The sequence below is a fragment of the Engystomops pustulosus genome, chromosome 3 (assembly GCF_040894005.1).
Source record: "Engystomops pustulosus chromosome 3, aEngPut4.maternal, whole genome shotgun sequence".
In the NCBI taxonomy this organism is placed as follows: domain Eukaryota; kingdom Metazoa; phylum Chordata; class Amphibia; order Anura; family Leptodactylidae; genus Engystomops; species Engystomops pustulosus.
This window is the reverse complement of record NC_092413.1, coordinates 210,277,529-210,300,366: the sequence shown is the minus strand read 5'-3', so window position 1 is coordinate 210,300,366 and position 22,838 is coordinate 210,277,529. Positions and strand designations below refer to the sequence as shown.

At 50.2% G+C, this 22,838-nt stretch overlaps 1 protein-coding gene across 4 annotated transcripts in view; it reads left to right on the top strand.

The window, feature by feature from the left end:
- CD2AP (CD2 associated protein) overlaps positions 1–22,838 on the top strand; it is a 52,781-nt gene that overhangs the window by 26,951 nt on the left and 2,992 nt on the right. For 3 of the 4 annotated variants that reach the window (XM_072143701.1, XM_072143703.1, XM_072143702.1), the window contains 11 exons: positions 1,003–1,156; positions 2,405–2,505; positions 4,554–4,674; positions 7,586–7,782; positions 7,890–7,977; positions 8,097–8,191; positions 9,207–9,305; positions 9,627–9,663; positions 10,204–10,266; positions 11,204–11,363; positions 20,136–20,278. In XM_072143701.1, coding sequence (XP_071999802.1) covers positions 1,003–1,156; positions 2,405–2,505; positions 4,554–4,674; positions 7,586–7,782; positions 7,890–7,977; positions 8,097–8,191; positions 9,207–9,305; positions 9,627–9,663; positions 10,204–10,266; positions 11,204–11,363; positions 20,136–20,278 — 1,258 coding nt within the window. Of the gene's footprint in view, positions 1–1,002; positions 1,157–2,404; positions 2,506–4,553; positions 4,675–7,585; positions 7,783–7,889; positions 7,978–8,096; positions 8,192–9,206; positions 9,306–9,626; positions 9,664–10,203; positions 10,267–11,203; positions 11,364–20,135; positions 20,279–21,403; positions 21,481–22,838 lie in introns of all 4 variants that reach the window. The other variant, XR_011854352.1, reaches the window with a different exon arrangement.

Here is a 22,838-nt window from a genome sequence, read left to right as displayed (position 1 = left end):
CCGGTAATGATGACCTCAGGGGCTCCGTGTTAAAGGGCGCCCCCTTTAGGTAGTGGTCGCATGGCACAGGCCAGAGAGTCGGCCGAAACATCCAGCTTTCTCAACATTCTGCACAAATAAAATGTAAAGTTTATTAGAAATGTAGAGGGTAACTCGGGAGTAAGATCTTCATTCCACTCTTATGCTCTGCCCCTCCTCGCCTGTCTGATCTAACGTTCCCTCCGTAACCTCTGACCCTACCAAGACTGTCAGTGTAAGATTACATAGAAGTCTATGGAGAGGAGAGACGGTCTGCTGTAGCTGGTAGTAATTTTTGGGGCGATTCAAGAAGATTGTGCGCCCGATATCCTGCATGTGTCGCTTCCCCGCTCAGGTCCGCCGGAGTTCACCTTCTTTTTCCCGGTGCATGTAAGTGCTTGGATTGCGACACAATTTTTAAGTTGAATCCTGCGGTTTGTCAGAATCCGTCAAATCGTCCAACTGCCCGCCCCCCCCCTCCCCGATTTGTCGCATGAAAGCCGGCGCGATTGCGACGCAATCCGATCGCATGCGACACAATCCCCTTCTGAATGCCTGTCCCAGCAGCGCGATCCCCAAAAACTCGGAAAACCCGTTGGAAATGTGACCGAAGGACCCTTAGCAAATAAGCCCCTTTGTGTTTCACTTAAAGGGGAACCAGTCACAGGTTTTACCCCATTAAACTACCAGCCCCCTCAGGTCAGGTTATGAAATGGACTTTCTAAAATTCCCTTTTTTTAAAGTGAAATTGCATATTTTTACCTGTAAAAACAATCTCTGCCGAACTTGGGCAAATATGACCCTTTTCATTTTCATATGAGATGAGTCAAGTTTAGCGCCTGCAGGGGCAGAAGCCTTTATTTTCTGTTCTATAGCACCTAGAAACATTCTAGTGGTTGAGCTAAGCACGTAACAAGATGACACTGGGTCTGCTCTCCGCTGCTCTATATTGCGCTAATGTTCTTCTCTTTTTTTTCCCCATAGGAAGTAAAGAAGGATGCCGAACCAAAGGAAGAGAATCCGCCTAAAAGGGAAAAGTCTGGGAATGTGGCCAGCCTGGTGCAGAGGATGAGTGTGATCGGGGTTCCTGGGATCGGACCACCACCACCGCCGCCTCCAAACAAATCCCTGAAGAAAAGTAAGGCACCTCTGTCACCTCACTACATGCAGGGAGCTCAGGAGTTTTCTTTAAAGGGGTTATACAGTCTTATCAAGTTTTCAAAGGACCCCCCACAGATCAGGGCCTGTTATACCCTGTATGGTCAGATTTGCGTCCTGCCGTCCCATTCACTGTCTATGGTACTGGTAGCAGTCTGAATGTGCCATAGAGATGCACAGGGGGTGCAGGCCGTGTGCCATCAGCTGCTCTGTTCATTTGGGGTGCAACAGAGCGCGGCCCCCACTATTACACTATTACAGTGTCATGTGGGAGGGGTATGACTACTATCCTAATGTCCTCAGGACCTGTACTAGCATAGGGGACACCCATCATTCAGTGCTGGGAGAAGGGCTATGTGTTGTCTATTCACAGTTATCACTTTAGGTTTTACCTAACTAAACTACTGGCCCCCTCAGTACCGGTATGAAATTCCCTCTTTTATGTGAAATCTCACCGGTTTTACCAAGTTTAAGCAAATATGACTCTTCTTGCATCAATTGGTTGCAGGGGTAGTGTTGATTCAGAAGCCCACTATCTTCTGTTTTATAGCCCCTCAAAACATGCTTGTTATGTCATATTAAAGATGGGAATCTCATCTTTCAGATTACATGAGGCTCATGGCTTTGTGAGCTACAGAACCAGAGATACAGGCAGCTAAAGACATAGCTGGAAAATGTAAGCTGCAGATAGAGATCCAGTTCTCGCCTATTGGTTAACTGTCTGTATGTCCAGTTCTGTAGCTCACAGAACCATCACCTTGATGGAAGGTAAAAGATGAGATTCTCCTCTTTAACATGACACCACTAGCATGTTTCTAGGTGCTATACAACTGAACATAGGGCTTATGAAGTGACCCTTCCCTTGCAACCAGTAAACTTGACCCGTCTCGTATGAAAATGGGATGAGAAGAGTCACATTAGCCGGACTTTTTTTTTTTTGTGAAATTTGGGATTTCTCACTCAAAAGAGGGAATTGGAAATGACATTGTATCCCCTACCTGAGGAGGCTGCTCAATATCCCCCCCCCCCCCCCCTCCCTTCAAAGGGGGTCATACAAGCAGCAAGAAACTGTTAGATGTAACCCAGAAGTTGTGCTTCAGATGAAATTTGGTCCCTTTAATATTTGTGTTATAAAAACCGAATGACCCCCCCTCCCACCTGACGCCGACGTCACCATCACATTGCAGGAGGTGCAGAGTCTCATCATTTCCACTACTTTTCCTTCCAGAATCCAAGAAGAGACAATGTAAAGTAATATTCGACTACATGCCCCAGAACGAGGACGAGCTGGAGCTGAAAGTGGGGGCCATCCTGGACATCACTGAGGAGGTGAGGGGTGCCGGGCTACGGGCATGTAGTAGGGGTCACGGCCCCATTACACGCGCAAATATTGGGACCAGGATTTGTAGGAACAATCAGTTTCTGTAGGGATGATTAAAAGGAATGGGACCCCCTATTGGGGTGATTATGTATACTACATCGGGGGGGGGGGGGGGGGTGAGGGCCCTGCGGGAGGTGTCCGTACTGATGGATCCGTGCCTATAGTAAGGTGTGAGGGGTAATGTACAGCACATGGGGCGGTCACATCACAATACACCACATGTGTCTCCGTGTGAGGATTGTAGTGTCGGCTTCTTATGCAGGAGCGGCCATGTATTCCAGCTACAACCTAGTGTCCTGCCCCATCACCGGGAATGTATTATAATTATGCAGTTAATACAGGACTAATTGACATAATGGGCAGACACGATTACAGGCGGTCCCCTACTTAAGGGGGAGGTCCTAAAGCTGTATGCAAATGACCTGTGAAATGTCCAATGAAGCATTAGCATATTCAAGCTGTCCAGTTTATTTATGAGTGGGCGGCACAGCCACACCCCCAGTGCATGACTGACAGCCTGTATAATGGTGTGAGGCTGTATAATGATGTGCTTCCTGGTGCTGGCGCCCCCTGCAGTCTCTGTGTGTATGAGATACTCCTATACACATGACTGACAGCCTGTATAATGGTATTATGGCTCCTCCATGTGCTGCCTGTGTGTGTATAGGAGAGATACAACAGCTCCAGGCTGCAGCCATGGTATAGCAGAACATGTCAGATTCATGTGTAGCTGATGTCTGTGTCTCTGTATATTAGGAGGATGCAGCATGTCAGCAGATGCAGCACAGACACCAGCAATGCTTTACTATACATTACACACAGACATGAGCAGGGAGAGGAGAGGGGAGGGGTAACAGGGGTGACATCACTGCCTCTGACCATGTGACCAGTCTCATTTACATAATAATAAATAGATGATTTTACAATGAATAATGTATGAAATAACTAGATAAAGGCTGGGATGGGATCCTTGTGAGCTGCTCCAACAGGTAGAGGTGACAGGACAAGTGACACAGACCTGATGACGGGTTTCCTTTAAGAACAAACCTCCGGAACCTATCTTGTACGTAACCCGGGGACTGCCTGTATTGACCGTGTAGACAGCAGGCCAGATCTGTGTTCATATCTCTATGTCCTCACACTGCTGTGCTCTCTGCTGTCAGTGTTGGGTATTGTCCCTGAAGAGCGGTGTAGCCGTACCTTTGTGTGTGGTGTAAGTAGCAGCAGAACTATGAATAAAGCATTTATATTTCAGTGTTGTAGCTTGTAGGGGCATGTCCTCACACTGCTGTGCTCCAAGCTCTCTGCATTTTGCTGCTCTGTAGCCCTTCCCTCTGTTTTGAGTGCCTGCTGTAGTATTCAGTCAGATGTCTGCTACAGTTTTTACTCAAAGCAGAGGGCAAGGGGCTCTGCTGCACAGAGCTAAGAGCACAGCAGTGTGAGGACATCCCCCAGTGCACTGAAATATAAATTCACCTTTTACTAACGCCATAAACTAACCAATTACACAGATCTCCAGGACCAATATACTTTCTGTGACAATTCCTTATGGTTTTCTAGATCTCTGCTTGCTGTCCCTCTATAGGAAGCTTCTACATTTACTTCCAGGGGACAGAAATCTGACCCCGGTCATGTGATGTCACACAGGTGCACAGAGGAATCAGAGCTGTGTGATTCAAACGGCTCGTGCACCTGTGTGACATCGCATGACAAGGGACAGATTTCTATCCACTGGAAGTAAACATAGAAGCTTCCTATAGCAGGACAGCAAGCAGAGATCTAGAGAACCGTGAGGAATTTAAACAGAAAGTATATTGGAAAATTGTAAAACTGTTTATTACTCAACCCCTTGCACGCCCAGCTAATGACTTGTCTGTCTTTTTAACCCTTGCTGCATCTACCCTTTGCACGTACATTTCTGATGTTGTGGCGTTTTGGGTAGTTTTTGTGGCGTTTCCTCAGACTGCGGTGCTCATCTGTTGTGTCTTTTGTCCAGGTTGAAGAAGGATGGTGGAGCGGGACCAGTAACGGGAGATCGGGCCTGTTCCCATCAAACTTTGTGAAAGAACTGGAGCTGTCAGATGATGGGGAAAGCCAAGAAAGTTCTGAAGATACAGGTAGATGGTTCCCCACATCATCACACCAGCAGGGGGCAGTGTGTCCTCCTATCACTACTAGGGGGGTGTCTGTCCTATACCTTGGCCCTCCACATCATCCCACCAGCAGGGGGCAGTGTGTCCTCTTATCACTACTAGGGGGGTGTCTGTCCTATACTATGGACCCCACATCACACCAGCAGGGGGCAGTGTGTCCTCCTATCACTACTAGGGGTGACTGTCCTATACCATGGCCCCCACATCATCACACCAGCAGGGGGCAGTGTGTCCTCCTATCACTACTGGGGGTGACTGTCCTATACCATGGCCCTCCACATCATCACACCAGCAGGGGGCAGTGTGTCCTCCTATCACTACTAGGGGGGTGTCTGTCCTATACCTTGGCCCTCCACATCATCCCACCAGCAGGGGGCAGTGTGTCCTCTTATCACTACTAGGGGGGTGTCTGTCCTATACTATGGACCCCACATCACACCAGCAGGGGGCAGTGTGTCCTCCTATCACTACTAGGGGTGACTGTCCTATACCATGGCCCCCACATCATCACACCAGCAGGGGGCAGTGTGTCCTCCTATCACTACTGGGGGTGACTGTCCTATACCATGGCCCTCCACATCATCACACCAGCAGGGGGCAGTGTAACCTCCTATCACTACTAGGGGTGACTGTCCTGTACCATGGCCCTCCACATCATTACACCAGCAGGGGGCAGTGTGTCCTCCTATCACTACTAGGGGTGACTGTCCTATACCATGGCCCCCACACATCATCCCACCAGCAGGGGGCAGTGTAACCTCCTATCACTACTAGGGGTGACTGTCCTGTACCATGGCCCTCCACATCATTACACCAGCAGGGGGCAGTGTGTCCTCCTATCACTACTGGGGGTGACTGTCCTATACCATGGCCCCCCACATTACACCAGCAGGGGGCAGTGTGTCCTCCTATCACTACTAGGGGTGACTGTCCTATACCATGGCCCCCACATAATCACACCAGCAGGGGGCAGTGTATCCTCCTATCACTTCTAGGGGTGACTGTCCTGTACCATGGCCCTCCACATCATTACACCAGCAGGGGGCAGTGTATCCTCCTATCACTACTAGGGGTGACTGTCCTATACCATGGCCCCCACATAATCACACCAGCAGGGGGCAGTGTATCCTCCTATCACTTCTAGGGGTGACTGTCCTGTACCATGGCCCTCCACATCATTACACCAGCAGGGGGCAGTGTATCCTCCTATCACTACTAGGGGTGACTGTTCTATACCATGGCCCCCACATCATCACACCAGCAGGGGGCAGTGTGTCCTCCTATCACTGCTAGGGGTGACTGTCCTATACCATGGACCTCACATCATCACACCAGCAGGGGGCAGTATATCCTCCTATCACTACTAGGGGTGTCTGTCCTATACCATGGCCCCCACATCATCACACCAGCAGGGGGCAGTGTGTCCTCCTATCACTGCTAGGGGTGACTGTCCTATACCATGGCCCCCACATCATCCCACCAGCAGGGGGCAGTGTATCCTCCTATCACTACTAGGGGTGAATGTCCTATACCATGGCCCTCCACATCATCACACCAGCAGGGGGCAGTGTGCCCTCCTATCACTACTAGGGGTGAATGTCCTATACCATGGCCCTCCACATCATCACACCAGCAGGGGGCAGTGTGTCCTCCTATCACTACTAGGGGTGACTGTCCTATACCATGGCCCTCCACATCATCACACCAGCAGGGGGCAGTGTGTCCTCCTATCACTACTAGGGGTGACTGTCCTATACCATGGCTCCCCACATCATCACACCAGCAGGGGGCAGTGTATCCTCCTATCACTACTAGGGGTGACTGACCACACAGGGCTATGTGCAGATTTTGATGCAGTTTCTTGGATCAGGATTGGATTCTGTAGGAAGAAGTGGAAGTTCTTCCTTGTCTCGTGCTTTCCGCCTTCCTTATTCCTTGCAGGATGTGTGTTTAACCCTTTCACACCCCACTTTGAAGTAGAAGTAGTGACTCCGGGCTGTGATGTATTCGGAGCGCCTGGGTGCACGTGGCCGGATATCAGCCTCATGTAGTCATTACATATGTTTTGCATCAGGCTGGAAGCTTACGTTCTCCCTGGCTCCGTGTCCAAATATTTGCCCAGTAGTTTGGGGCAGTGTGTGCAGAGCCGCCGCCTGCTAATGACTCCACACGTCACTCATTAACTTGTCATTGCTGTGTGCTACCTGGTATACAGCTCCCGGGCCTGGCACACCGAGCCATTGCTGGGGGCCGCCGGTGTTACAGGGGTGGCCCAGATTTAACTCCCGCACTGATGATGATGATCTCGGGTGTTAACTGTTTAAGTGTCAAAGCAAAGCAAATCATGTGCCGCCATACGTGGCTGCTCTCTTCCTGGAATAGCACCACACCTGTCCATGTCTGGTACTGCAGCTCGACTCCATAGGCTGCTGTATGTATCCTGTTCCCTGTAGAGACCATCCTTGGTATGCTGTATACCTAGGTAAGAGCAGGAGTGGTCCCCATGCCCTCCATGTATATGAGGTTTTGCTGGGGGCATGGACAGCTATGAAATTGCAGCAATTTCTCTCTTAGTGAGAGTGTAACATATGGCGCAGCTCTATGACCGCACCTGCCGCCTTGTGCATCAGGATTAACGCAATGGGTGAATTGTACCGTCCTACAGAATCCCGTCTAGTGGCCTCTAGATGACAGATGGCGCTTAATGCACTTTCTGCTGCCGGATCACAGGCCGCACACACCGTGACATAGCAGCCAGGGCTGCACGACCCATCTGCCAGATGTCTGGCCAATATCTGAGCAATCCGTCTGAGTGGCATCCATCACACCAGCCGTCATCACGTCCGCCTCACGTGTCCTCTCTGTATTCCTGCAGAACCAGCACCCGCCACCGTTGCCTCTCCAGCGTCTCCCATATTATCTCCAGCCATTAACTCCGAAGTGCCTCCTCTGTCCGTGGCGCAGCCAAAGAAAGTCATGGGGGTTGGCTTCGGGGATATCTTCAAAGAAGGTTCTGTGAGGCTGAAAACGCGGATCCCCAACCCTGAGACGGAAGTGAGAAAGCCTGACAAGGTAACGCCAGGGATGCAATGGATTTTCTTCTGTTCAAAGTATTAGAATGTTCCGAAACATTGGGGGGGTAATAAAGCAACTTTTTTTTTCCTTTACTTTTTTTCCAGCCTACACCCACTGCAACACCACCCACGAAAGTCACTCGCACGAGAAGTTCGGAACAACCCAGGACAGAAACCGACAGCAAACCTAAAGGTAGGTCTTCTCTCTATGTGATGGATTATGGCATCCGTATATACGGGCATCTCCTTTATGACCTCCCTTGACCTTTGGGAAGTAGGAGCTCTCATACTGATTCTTCTCTACCTTCCCAGCCAAAGAGACGTGCCGGGCGCTCTACAACTATGAGGCCACCAATGACGATGAGCTGAGCTTCAAGGAGGGCGACGTCATCCACCTGATAAGTAAAGTAAGTGTTTTCATCCACTTGACAATATTAAAGAGAACCCGTCATGCAAAATAACCCCCCTAAACTAAATATATTTTCATAATCTGCCATTAGAGAGCATTGCCTCTATCCCTTCATTGTCCCTCTACATGCCTGTAAACCTAAGCAATGAGGTCCTAAAGCTGTATGCAAATGACCTGTGAAATGTCCAATGAAGCATTAGCATATTCAAGCTGTCCACTCTATTCATGAGTGGGAGGCACAGCCACACCCCCAGTGCTTGACTGACAGCCTGTATAATGATGTGAGGCTGTATAATGATGTGCTTCCTGGTACTGGCGCCCCCGCAGCCTGTGTGTGTGTATAGGAGAGATACAGCAGCTCCAGGCAGCCATGTTACATCAGAACATGTCAGATTCATGTGTAGCTGATGTCTGTGTCTCTCACCTGTATATTAGGAGGATGCAGCATGTCAGCAGATAAAGCAGACACACTAGCCATGCTTTACTATACATTACACACATACATGAGCAGGGGGAGGGGTAACAGGGGTGACATCACTGCCTCTGACCATGTGACCAGCCTCATTCACATGATAAGAAATAGATGATTTTACAATGATTAATGTATGAAATAACTAGATAAAGGCTGGGATGGGATCCTTGTGAGCTGCTCCAACAGGTAGAGGTGACAGGACTAGTGACAGGCCTGATGACAGGTGTCCTTTAAGACCCACTGGGGCGTCCTTCATGGTCTTGCCTGGTATTATTTCCACCAAAAATAACTAGAACCAGACAAAAAGCATAAGATTCTCTTTGATCCTCACTATATTAGGGTTATGGGACATATCTGGGGGAAGCTGAGACCCCCTCATTATACATTCATCCCCTATACTCTGGATAAGGGGATCAATGTAAAACCTGGTACAACCCCTAGAAGTGAGTGCAGAGTGACCCCTTAGGCCGTGTTACGTTGGAGGTTTGTGATATTCTGTTGCTATAGTAAAACCGAAGTGCACATTTCCTCTACATTGCAGGACACTGGAGACCCGGGCTGGTGGAGGGGTGAGCTCAATGGAAAGGAAGGAGTGTTTCCTGACAACTTTGCTGCTATAATCCAAGATTCCGAAAAGGAAGTAAGTGGTCACTTCAGTCCCTGGAGTACCGCATGGCCACCGATACAAATAGGGGTCATGGACACAATGTACCCCCCATGAGATAAATAGATTGTCACCTTTTTTTTTTTGTGGTGTTTATTTGGAGCGGCCTAGCGCGCCGGGCTCTGGGAGGTGGAGCGGCCTAGCTTTGTCACATATGTGTCAATATCATACACAGAGCACTAGAAGGAGAGATTTGATGTCACCTTTCAATATTTTCTATTGGCTCCATTGTATTCGTGCATCACATGTTACACCTCTCTAATACTGGATAATTAAATGAGATCTCCATTCTTACAGAAGCCAAAGAAGCCGCCGCCTCCTGTGAAAAGTCCGGGTATGTAACGCTTGTATTTTATTTATAATATTTGGATGTGACCTTTGTTGTGTAATATTACAGTATTATTTATTACAATCTGTGCCTATATTATAGAGAGAGAGAAGGGTGTACAAAGTTTGCCTTTCCTGTACAGGCAGTCCCGGGTTACATACAAGATAGGTTCCATAGGTTTGTTCTTAAATTGAATTTGTATGCAAATCACAGTGGGCAAAGGGGTCCTTCTGTAACTAGGGGTCGTCTGTAAGTCAAGTGTCCTTTAGTAGGGGACCACCTGTAATTGGAGATACAGGGAAGCAGCACTACCTATGCCTATGTACATGGAGAAACAGGCAGGGAGTACTAAATGTCTTTATATAACTAGGAGAGACAGGGAGGCAGCACTATCTGTACTTATATTGTGTACAGAGCAGCAGTACCTAAAGGAAAAGCTAGAAGATATTATTCTCTCCCCACCAGGGGGCAGTAATATAACTCGCGTATTACAGTAATGTTCCTAGTCTGTGGCTTTGTCACAATTTTATTTCCTTGTTCCACTAGTGCCAAAACCGGAGCTTCATCTCGGGGAGAAGAGGTTCACTCCAACAAAGCCAGAAGAGAAGGGTGAGGAGTGGGAGCAGCGGTGGATGATGTGGGATGTAATCCGCATGTTTTGTGTAATTATTCCTAATTAAAGGAAGGAAAATGTGACGGTTATATATTATACTGGAGACCTGGAGCTCTTCAAACATAAATTCCTGCTTACCTACTGTCACCACCAGAGGGCCCTCCCTGTAGACATTTATACATTGAAGTAAATTGACAAACAGCAGGTCCCTCTAGTGGTGACTTGGAGGTAACCAGCATATTATCTTTTAACAAAGCTTCAGGCTGTGCTAGTTACACCTATGTGGATACCTTTTTGCATTTAAATTTTGTAGCAGAGGTGATGTGTGGATTATTATTCCAGGATTGTAGCTGAAGTCAATGTATGGGCGCTGTGTCCTCACACTGCTGTACTATGCTTTCTCTATTAAAGGGGTTATCCTACGCAACAAGTTGAACCATACCCACAGGCTAGGGACTAAGTTGCTGATCGCTGGGGCTCTGTGATGAGCGCCCCCCCACCCAACAGATCATAATAATGGTGGGTCCCATGTACCCCTCTGCCACCCGAGATGAGCAGAGCAGCTGGTTGCACATACCAGGGCTTCCCCTGTTAATCTCTGAAGCTGACAGAGATCCTGATCTGTGGGGGGTCTCATTACTGAGACCTCCACCGTTCAGCAAGGCCCTATCCCTTTAAGCTGCATGCCCTCTACTGCCCCCTGTGTAAGTGCTGTAGTAGTAATAATAATAATTCTTATATAGCACACACAGATTATGCAGTGCTACACAGAGCTAGAGCAGAGGGGGTAGAGCGGCAAAATAGAGAGAGCTAAGTGCACAGCAGTGTGAGGAAACTCAAGTCTATAATATCCTGAGATATAAACTGGCTCCAGTCTAACATGTTCCATGCGTCTCCTGGAGTTTCTCCTATGATTTCCTCCTGTCGTTACAGATGAGAAGCCATCCCTGGAGGCTAAGCCTTCCAAACCAGCAGCTCCTCAGGTACCTCCCAAGAAACCCATCCTTGTAAACAAGTCCAATAGCCTATCCAAGCCCGCCTGTATCCCACCGAAACGGCCCGAAAAGCCAGCCTTCTCTACCCCGCCATCCAAGTAAGTGGTTACAAATGTCCCACCTATTATGTACACTCACAATCTCAAAATCATTCTCACAGCTGAGGTTTTGCTGCAATGTATAAGTGTAGGAAGACTTGTATGCACTCACTGGCCTCACTTCTATTACTGATACATTGTAACAGGTTTGTAACAAACCTGTTACGCGATCTGTCATTAATGTATGGTGCAGATCCAGAGCTGCACTCACTATTCTGCTGCTGGTGCAGTCACTGTGTACATACATGACATTACTTATCCTGTACTGATCCTGAGTTACATCCTGTATTATACCCCAGAGCCGCACTCACTATTCTGCTGCTGGTGCAGTCACTGTGTACATACATGACATTACTTATCCTGTACTGATCCTGAGTTACATCCTGTAGATCTTTTATTTAATATAAAAGTAAAAAACATAACAATACAAACAAAACATAATATACACTATATACAATATCTTACCTGCTGGTCCAGCCCCATTCACACCTAGTAAAAACAATAACTTACAATACACCGAAATGAATGAACACCAAATACCACAACCCCCACCCAACCGATTATCACAACCTAAACCAAACCAATAAACAATAAGACAAACCACACCCGCAAATAAACAAAAATGACTATAAATATACATAAACCCACCCCACACCCTCTAATAACAAACCACCCCACACAGACCACATCCCACACCCGTTTTTTTATTTTTTTTTAAATATATAATACATAATACACACAACACTACACTAAACTAAATCCCTCGCCCGCACCCTCCCCTTCCCCCCAGACACTGGTCTAACGTCCAAAGTTTGCGTTAAGTAGTCCAGACCAGTGCCCAGGGTCATAGAGTCCAAGGTCAGTTCGTAAATCCCACCACCATCACCCCCCTCCCATCACCATCACCCCCCTCCCAACCTAACACTAATCCCAAACCCCACTATATACAATATATACAAATATATACAGTATTTACAACACAACATAAAGAAAACAGAATACAAACAAAATCTCAACAACATAAATACAAACCACATAAAGCCCAGGTTCGGCGCCTGCAAGCCCAACATCACTATAACCTCAGAACACAAAACAAAAAATCTACAGTGCAGCATCAGCCCAACACCAGGAGAGGAGATGACAGACTAAGGGACACTAAAGGAGAACCCCCTCCAAAGGAGAGAGGCCCTCCCCGTGCCCAGCCTCTCATACTCCAGAGAGCGCACCTTCACCAGGTCACCCAGAATGTTCCTAACCACCTCATCCACCGGGAGGATTTTACGCTGCGTCGATACTAAACACCGTGCGTTCCACGTGTGGTACCTGACCACTAGGAATAACGTGCAGCGGTCCCAGCCACCCAGGCCTCTGAATGCTCCATAGGCCCACTCCGCATAGGAGAGACCGGCCAACCCGGGCCAATGGATGGAAACACCCACCCGGTTGTACACCTCTGTGTTAAAGGGGCACTGAAGCAGGAAGTGGTCCATGCTCTCCAGCAGGCCACCGCACTCCTCCCGGGGACAACCCCTTTCCTCAGAGCTCCTACACTTCAGATTGTCCCTCACACACAGCTTTCCATGGAAGCAGCGCCAAGTCACGTCCCAAAACTTCAAGGGGATCCTGATGGAATTCAATAAACTCAAACCCACCCCCAGATCCCGACTTGGGCAATCCCTGAGGGCCAGAGGCTTCTGGAAATGGGTCAACAGAACCCTCTTGTCAAGGACTTTCCTCGACATGGTCCTGATCTCCCACATTCCCAGACCCCACCGGCGAATCACCTTCAGAACCGGGGTAGCGTAAGCCGGAAGATGCCCATGCGGTGTGCGAAGATCCTTCACTTGCCCTCCTGTCTCCCATTCCTGGAAGAAAGGCCGAAACCATCCCCTGCAGGAGTATACCCACGGAGGAGCCCCCTCTTTCCAGAGGTTTGCTACATTGATCTTAAGAAAGGTATTCACTAGGAACACCACAGGGTTGACCATACACAACCCTCCTTGTCTCCTCGTGCGGTAAGTAACCTCCCTCTTGATAAGGTTCAGCCTATTCCCCCATAACAGCTGGAAGAACAGACTGTAGACCCGAGTCCAGAGGGGTTCTGGCAACATGCACACACTGCCCAGATATATCAGCAACGGGAGCAGGTAAGTTTTGATCAGATTAACCCTTTCTCTGAGGGTCAAAGACCAACCCTTCCACTGGTCCACCTTCTGAGCGGCGATCTTAAGCCTGCCGTCCCAGTTTTGCATGGGGTAATCCCCCTGGCCGAATTCGATGCCGAGAACTTTGGCGGAGTCCTGGGGCCCTGGAAGAGTGTCCGGGAGATCAAAGCCTGGATCCCCCTCTCCCAGCCAGAGACTCTCACACTTATCCCGGTTGATCTTGGACCCAGAAACCTCTGAGTAGCGGTCAACCTCTGACATCACCCATTGCACCTCCCCTCCCGAGGACACGAAAACGGTGACATCATCAGCATACGCTACCACCCTTAGAGTGGCTTCCGGTGCTGCCCGATCCATCCCGACTCCCACCAACGGCCCACGATCAACCCTCCTAAGGAATGGGTCAATCGCGAACACGTATAAAAGTGGGCTCAGAGGACAACCCTGGCGAACACCAGACCCGACCTCAAAAGAGCGGCCAATCCAACCGTTCACAAGCGGGAAACTCTCTGCCCCTGCGTACAAAACTTTCAGCCAATTGACAAACTCCCCCGGCAGGCCATACCTCAGAAGGACAGACCAGAGGTACTCGTGGTTAACCCGATCAAACGCTTTTGCCTGATCCAAGGACAGCAAGTACCCCTTCCAGTTACCAGCCCTGCCCTGCTCCACTGCCTCCCGGACACAAAGCACAGCACTAAATGTACTGCGGCCTGGAACAGAGCAGTGCTGGGTCCCCGAAAGGAGCCGGGGCGCAAACTGCACCAGCCGATTAAACAGCACCTTTGCCAAAACCTTTCTGTCCGTATTGAGAAGCGCTATGGGACGCCAGTTCTCAATACGAGATCGGTCCTTACCCTTTGATAGGATGATCAGGGCTGACCTCCGCATTGACTTCGGCAGAGCGCCCGAGGAAAGACACTCATTATATACCTCGGTCAAGAGGGGAACCAAGGTGTCCTTAAAGGTCTTATAAAACTCGGATGTTAAGCCATCCGGACCCGGCGATTTCTTGAGGGCGAGCCCTTCAATCGCCCGGCTGACTTCCTCTTCCCTGATCATCTCTGTCAAAATATCAAGAGAGGGGTCTACTCCTGGCTCAGGGACAGTTTCAGCCAGGAAATCCGACATCACATCCCGATCTAGATCTTTCCTGCCCAAGAGGTGCGAGTAGAAGGATCTGACGACCTCCAGAATTCCTGATCTGGACCTTTTCAGGGATCCCGTACTGTCAACCAGTCCTGTGACAACTTTACCATTCACTGACATCTTGCAGTTTCTGTAAGGGTCGGGCGAGCGGTATTTCCCGTAATCCCTCTCAAAATCCAAAGATGCGTGTCTATCGTACTGACACCTCTTCAGCAAGGATTTCACTCTGGAGATGTCCTCACGACTACCTCCAGTCGAGACGAGATGCTCGAGTCTCCTCCTCAGGCCCTGATACAGATGGTACCTGTCCAGGCTCCTGAGGCTCGAGAGCTGGCGGAAGAATCTCGCCACCCTTTTCTTGAGCATCTCCCACCACTCTGACTTACTGCTACAAAGGCCCAGCAATGGTACCTGGCTCTGCAGAAAGTCCTCAAAGGATTGTCTGATCTCCGCTTCTTCCAGGAGAGACTAATTGAGCTTCCAGTAGCCTCTTCCCATCCGGGGGGTCTCTGTAACATTCAGAGAAAACAAAATTAAACAGTGGTCGGAGAACTCCACCTCAACAACGGACACTGCTGAAGAAATGGCTTCCTCCTTTAAATAAAACCTGTCTATTCTAGACCTGCAGCTACCCCTATAATAGGTGAACCCCGCGTGGCCTGGGGTGTGCCGGATGTGGACATCCACCAGGCGAGCCTCACTAGCTATGCTATTAAGAGCGACGCTATCATAAGTCAGCTTGTCTCTGGAACCTCCCCTATCTTGGGACCTCGTGACAGCATTGAAGTCCCCTCCAAAGACCACCTGCCGACTTGTAAAAAGGTAGGGCTTGATCCTCATAAAGAGACACTTCCTGTCCCACTTGGACTGGGGACCATAGATGTTAATAAGACGAAGTTTTTGTCCCTTCATGAGGACATCCAGGATCAGGCACCTCCCCATTTCTAACTCAATAACTCGTCGGCATTCTACCGGAGCGGTAAAAAGGACCGCCACTCCGCTATACGGCTCGGCCGCAAGAGACCAATAGGAAGGCCCGTGTCTCCATTCCCTCTTAGCTTTAAACACGGCCGCCAAATCTGGCAGCCTGGTCTCCTGCAAAAATAAAATGTCGGCTTCAACACGGCCGAGAAAATCAAAGGCCGCAAATCTAGCCGCATCAGACTTAATGCTGGCGACATTAATGGACGCCAGCGTCAACGGAGTGGGTGCCGCCATCATGAGTGATTGAGTTAGACGGCTTTCTTTTTACCCATCTTACCACCACCCTCGGGAAATGAACACCCCCTTTTTAGACATATTGTGGTGTCCATCTCCCGCACCTCTGATGCTTCAGGGGCAGATCCAGGACCTGCCCCCTCATCCTCGTCTCCAGACTCTGGGCCAGTCTCCCCTCCTGAGGACCCTGACTCCCCAGGGGGAGACTCGGCACCCCCTGCAGGCTCCGCCACCTCTGGCCCTTCACCCTCAGCCCCTCCATCGGCAGGAGAGGCTCCATCCAGGGCCAGGAAACGATTTGAAAGTTCGACCAGCGGGGGGTCGGTTGCACCTTCCTTGGGTACCTTAGTCAGGGAGGGAGAAGATCTTACACCTCCCTTCTTTTTACCCTTTTTCTTCTTTTTGGCGCCACGCTTACGCTTTTCCTCTAGCCACGCCCTATTATCCTCGTCCATACTCTCATAATGGGAGGAGTCTGAGGACGTGGCACCTTCCTCTTTCTCGATCCTCCTGACCTCCTCATCCAGTACATCATCCCCTGGGGCCTCAGCGACAGGTGTGGTCTCCAGGATAGCGCCAGAGGTTGTCCCAGCAGCCCGAGACTCCCCCCGCTCTCTCTCTTGTTGACGCTTCTCTAGACGCCTTAGCTGGGCAGGCGTCTTTTTCCTGTCTTTCTTCCCTGGCCCCTCCATTCCTCCGCCTCTGCTAGTCCCCTCCCCAGCAGATTCAGCCTCATGGCTTTCATCCGCTGAGGCTGAGCCCGCATTAGCGAAGGAAAGAGGACAACGACTGTACGGGTGACCGAGATCACCACACAGGTTACACCTAATCTGCCCTGTACAGGATGCAGCGAGATGGCCGACACCCCCACACAACGCACACTTCTGCACGGTGCAGTTTGCGCTGAAATGTGTGGGGTCACCGCACCTGTGACACAGCTTAGGCTGCCCCCGGTAGAAGATCAGGATCCGATCCCTCCCCAGGAAGGCTGATGAAGGGATGTGGGCGACTGAGTTACCTGAACGCCTCAACTTCACCATGAAGGTCCAGGCCCCTGACCAGATACCAAACTCGTCTCGATTTTTCTCAGGTACTCCCAGTACCTCTCCTTAACGATTCATCCAGGTCATGATGTCAAAGCAAGATAGTGATTCGTTACGGGTAAGAACGGTCACTTTCTTGACCTCGCTCTGGCGGGACACTGCTTGCACAGCAAAGTCCCGCCACTCGGGCTCGTTGTATCTCAGCTCATAGTTGGACCAGAAGAGCTCAAGCCCCTCCGGCCGAACAAAGCTGATATCAAACTCAGATGTACCATAGGGATGGATCAAGGCAAAGATGTCAGCCGCCTTGAAATCCATCTTCAGCAGCAGCTCAACTACCCGTGCCCGAGGGGGACACACATCACTGCCACGCCACCGAAGACGCACCACATTCCTACGGTTAGCACCCGGCCCGGTTGTCGGGAGCGACCATGGTGTCTCCCTGCCTCTTTGCTCTCGGAAGGCAGACAGGCCGTGCCTCTCTATCCAAAACGACAAATCAACCTCCTGCCCCGCTACATTGATCGTCCTTTCTCCCTTCTGTAAGGCCTGCAGGAGGCGCCGTTGCAAAAAGCAGTCCCCAGAGCCCAGAGACGAGGATGATGGACCCCTACTTCCCCCAGCAGCGACACTGGCATAGCTCTTAATAGGGGCCGCCACTGGGGGAGCAACCGGACCAACCCCTGCACCCACCACATTAACACTACCCACCTGCATGTTACACTCAGCCGCGCCACTCACACCCCCAGTCACTCCATCACTCACCCCCAAAGCTGGAAAAGATTCTCCACCACTCACACCATTCACATTATCCACCACAACTTTACTGACTCCACTCACACTGGCTGGACCAGCAACAACATTAGCAGACATGACCACCTCCGCATCTTCAGGCACAAGGGACGGGGGTCCCCCCGCAGCGCATCGCCCAGAGGGGACCCCAACTTGTGTCACACTTGTGCCCTCCACATCATCGGTAGCAGATGTTATTTTACTTTTCTTAGAGGAAGGTAGGAGTCGCCGCTGATCTTTGGCCGGTATGTGGCACCGCTGATCCCCACCTTCCTCAGCACTCCTCTGCAGACTGTCTCCAACACCAACACAAAATAGGACTTTAGGCTTGGGAGGTCCGGAGCCCTCAGCCTCAGCGACCCCTCCACACTGCCGCCGCCCCACCACCAAGTGATCAGCGGCAACAGCATGAAGAGGCGCCGAGGCACCGGAAGCTGCCACCAGTGCCGGGCTATCCCCCCCTCCCACTGGGGGACGCACCACAGCACTGGATTTCGAAGGTATCGCCACTGCCGAGCCGCCCTTACTGTCCGGCCTCGCGGCCGATGCCTCCCCTGCTCCCCCACTGTTACCACAAACAGAGACGGAGCCCATCGCCACATCAGATGTCACACCTGTAATCTCCCCGCTCCCTGGCACTGAGTCCACTGCAGGACCCGCGCTGGGCTGGGTAACGGGGCTCGCACAGTGAGCTGACCCTGCGGCCGACTCGGGTTTTACGGGGAGGGGGCTGTAGACTAGACTCACCACTTCCACGGATTTGGTCTTCTTCTTTCGTGGTTTGCTGCCCCCCGGTGCATCCTCCGGCAGATCGTCTCCAAAAGTAAAGTCCTGGAGGTGCACAGGGGACTCGAGCCGTCGGATCTCCTCCATCAGCGCCCCTCCCTGGTGGCTGTCACTATCCTCACCCGGGCCGGCAGAACCGCAGGCAGATGACATGGCCGCTTGTCCTGCAGGGGGCCCACTGCACGGTACCGGACTTTCCTCCTCCGTCTGACTCTCTGGCTGAAGCCCCATCAGCCGCCTCTGCTTTTCCTCCTCCATCTCCCGGAACCGCTCATCATTAAGAATTTTTTCTTTAAATGGCCCACTCCTCTCCAGCAGGTAAGCCTTCCTCTCCTCCAAGGCCTGGATGTTAGTCTGGAGCCTGGAAATCTCTGCCATAATCTGGTCCTTCTTCCTCCTTGGTGCAGAGCTTGCCCTGGCATGGGCGCACCGGAGCTCCTCCCGCAGTCTCCTCACCGTCTTGCTGGCTTCTTCGTACTCAGAGAGGTGGCCCAGAGCCCGGGAGGCATAGGTGGAAATAGACTCCCGGGTCCTCAGCATTCCCCAGCCCTCTTCACTGAGGTCAGCCTCACCTCCCTGAGCACTCAGCTTTCCTGCGGTATCCATCTTTCCCGAGGTACCCAGCTTTCCCGAGGTATCCATCTTTTCTGAGGTCTTGCTGCTTTTTGAAGCCTTAGCTGGCCTGGGGGTACTTGGAGCAGCATTGCTGCTGTTCCTTGCAGATCTTCTTACCCCCAAGGCTTCCGCAGCGCTGGCCGGTTCCTGGCTACCCCTGCCTCCCGCCGGCCTAGACCGGGAAGCAGGAGCCTGGGACTTGCTGCCCTGGCTCATGCCTGGAAACCCACTCCCTCCCTGGGAGAGGAGAGAGCAGGCCCCAGGTGGAGGTGGTTTTCCCTGGAGCTCAGGAGCAGCAGCAGCACACAGCCTCTCACAGCAACAGAGAGATAACGAGGTAACGAGCAACACCAGAGATGCACTCACTATCTGCTGCTGGTGCAGTCACTGTGTACATACATGACATTACTTATCCTGTACTGATCCTGAGTTACATCCAGTATTATACTCCAGAGCTGCACTCACTATTCTGCTGCTGCTGGTGCAGTCACTGTGTACATACATGACATTACTTATCCTGTACTGATCCTGAGTTACATCCTGTATTATACTCCAGAGCTGCACTCACTATTCTGCTGCTGGTGCAGTCACTGTGTACATACATGACATTACTTATCCTGTACTGATCCTGAGTTACATCCTGTATTATACCCCAGAGCCGCACTCACTATTCTGCTGCTGGTGCAGTCACTGTGTACATACATGACATTACTTATCCTGTACTGATCCTGAGTTACATCCTGTATTATACTCCAGAGCTGCACTCACTATTCTGCTGGTGCAGTCACTGTGTACATACATGACATTACTTATCCTGTACTGATCCTGAGTTACATCCTGCACTCACTATTCTGCTGCTGGTGCAGTCACTGTGTACATACATGACATTATTTATCCTGTACTGATCCTGAGTTACATCCTGTATTATACCCCAGAGCTGCACTCACTGTTCTGCTGCTGGTGCAGTCACTGTGCACATACATGACAATATACTTTATTTTTAGGCCTAATGGAGATTCCCCTCTCAGTCGACCAAAGTCTGAACCTGAGCCTTTCGGTAAAACAAAAATGGATCTGGAATATATTCTGAGTCGACCGAAATCTGCAGAGCTGGAACCGAGTGCAGTGAAAAGCCCGAGAGAGCAGGGTATGTAACTGGAGATATGGTGGATGTCTTCATGTGGAGCCTTGGAGGATGCCCGTCTCTTTGTGCATGACCATTGTGTGCGGAGTGGACGTGTTTACCATCACTGCTCTCTTCATGCCGCACCCTCTGATGTTGGAGGATTACAAATACCCCAGCCCTGTACTGCCCCAGTGATCTTACCCTCATCCATAACACCCGATGCTTGACTCCTCCGGGTTCTTATTTCTGTCTGCATGCTTCATGTGACCGTGGCTCGCACATGGAGGAGAGCATGCGCCTCATCTGTCTCTTCTTGCTAAGGTTTTTGGCATGCATGCACACTCACTATGAGCATTTCACCTGGAGCCGCAGGTAGGTTACACTTATATAGTAGGTTGTCACCTTCTGAGATGGGGTAGGACCCAACACAATGCGTGGCAGATTAATTTTGTGTGGTGTCTATTAAATCACATTTTATCAGTTGTCCTACAGAGGGCGCTGGGGAGTCCATTACAAGATAAGGCCTCAAATATAGGGTAGTCGATTTGCCCTTCTCAGGCCTTAGCATCTAATTTATTGGGGAAGTCAGGTGTCAGGAGTTTGGTTACCATCTCTACGGGTGGGAGGGATTAAAAATTGTCTGGGGTGATAACCTAAAAAACACTGATAAATAAAACGATATAAAAATCTGTGCTTTCCTTGTAACCACCCCCGTTGTCACTGCCGTGGCTTCACCCGTCTCTGCTGGTCTTAACTTCCTGCTCCCGTTTGAGCGCACAGGAAGTGCCCGCCCATTACTGCTGCAGCCAGTGATTGGCTGAGTGGTCACTTCCTGTCTGTCGAGAACAGGAAGTAAATACCAGCAGAGGTTTGAATTGTGGAAGATTTGTAGAGGGAGCCTCAGAAGATGAGGGGGCCGGCTGCTGCTACAGCTGGTTGTCTTGCAGCCACTCAGAAGGCGGGGCTTGTGGAGATCCTACATAACATGACCACGCGCCTCCAGGTTGGATAGGTTCTCCTCCATCAGTCTGCGTCCTGCATGTCCAGATTCTTCTTTTCTTCTGATGTTTTTTTGCTTTGCCAAGTAATTTTTTTGGTTTCACGATCTTTGTTCTAGACATTCCTCTCCTTGACTTTTCTTTCCAGATTTTGTTTCCTCTCCTGTTTGCCATGTATCCCTTCTTTCGTATCAGGAACTTCCCCTACCCTTCTCCTCCATCTTGGTAAGATCATGTTCTCTCGCCGGAGTCCTCCGTTTGCTTAGATGAATTAGAGGGTCATTGCTGCGGGATGTGTCTGTGATCCCGAGGGTCACCATAGAATGGTCACTGATAACTGGGATGTACCATGACCTATTGCCAGGATAGCTATGGGATAGCTGATGGGCACGTGTCACCAGATTTTACCAGTACAATAGCAGCCGCCTCAGGTAGAGGATGAAATGTCCTTTCTAGAATTCCTTCTTTTATGTAAAATCTCACCCATTTGCTTATTTTCCCAATCTCCACCATGACTTTAGGGAAGATTTATTTATTTTTTTTAAATCTTAAAGCTAGGTAAAGAGTCATATTTTTCCTGAGATGAGTCAAGTTTAGAGGCTGCAGAGGGAGTGTCACTTCAGAAGCCCCCATCTTTTGTTCTATAGCACCTAAAAACTTGCTTCTGGTGTCATGAAATATTACAGGTCTCCTCACACTTGTGACTTTATCTACAGACCCCGAGATAGAGGGAGCTAAGGGCATAGACTAAAATGTGAGCTGCACAGTCTTTCGTCCTGGTGGTAGATGCCGTTTAGCTGCCTGTATCACCAGTTCTGTAGCTTATAGAACCACAAGCCTGATGGGTTCTGAAAGACAAGAATCGTATCTTTAACATGACACCAGTAGCATGTTTCTATGTGCTATAGAACAGAAGAACGGGAGGCTTTTGAAGTGACACTACCCCTGTGCACTTGACTCATTTCGTGAAAATGGGCTTTACCTATATCCTAGTTGGTATCAGCGGCCGATCCACGAGTGCACATCCCCGGCAATTACCAGTACTTTTGGAGCAGCGCACCACAAGTCTTTGTCTATGGTGATTGGGGTTGTTACTAGACACAGATCCCGCACCCCTTATCCCTTCCCACCTTCCTCCCCTCCTCTGTAATTCTCCTTGGCAAGCTGTTAGCATGGCCGCCCTTGTGCAGACGTTGACTCTCGCTTGCGCTGTTGCTTGGCTGTAGCTGCTGGGAAGGCGCACGCTTGCTTTAGGTGGTAGAGAAGAGAGCTGCTCTATAGGCAATGTACCCAATATTTAAGGGCATGGGTGAAATTATTAATTCGGGACCAGCACCACTCCGGTCCACTGGCTGTGACTGGTACTGCAGCTCAACCCTGTCCCATTACTTCACTGGAATCTACTCTCATGTTACTACTAGTGGGGTCCTACCTCTACCACATCTGTTCATGGGAGTATAAAACTGGAACACTATTTGGACATCCAAAAAGTTCTGTGTACAAAATGCCTTAAAGTTTGCATTTGTCTTTCTACTTTCACATCCTCTCTGCATAGCTGCGCCCTCATGGTGGTTTTCTTACAC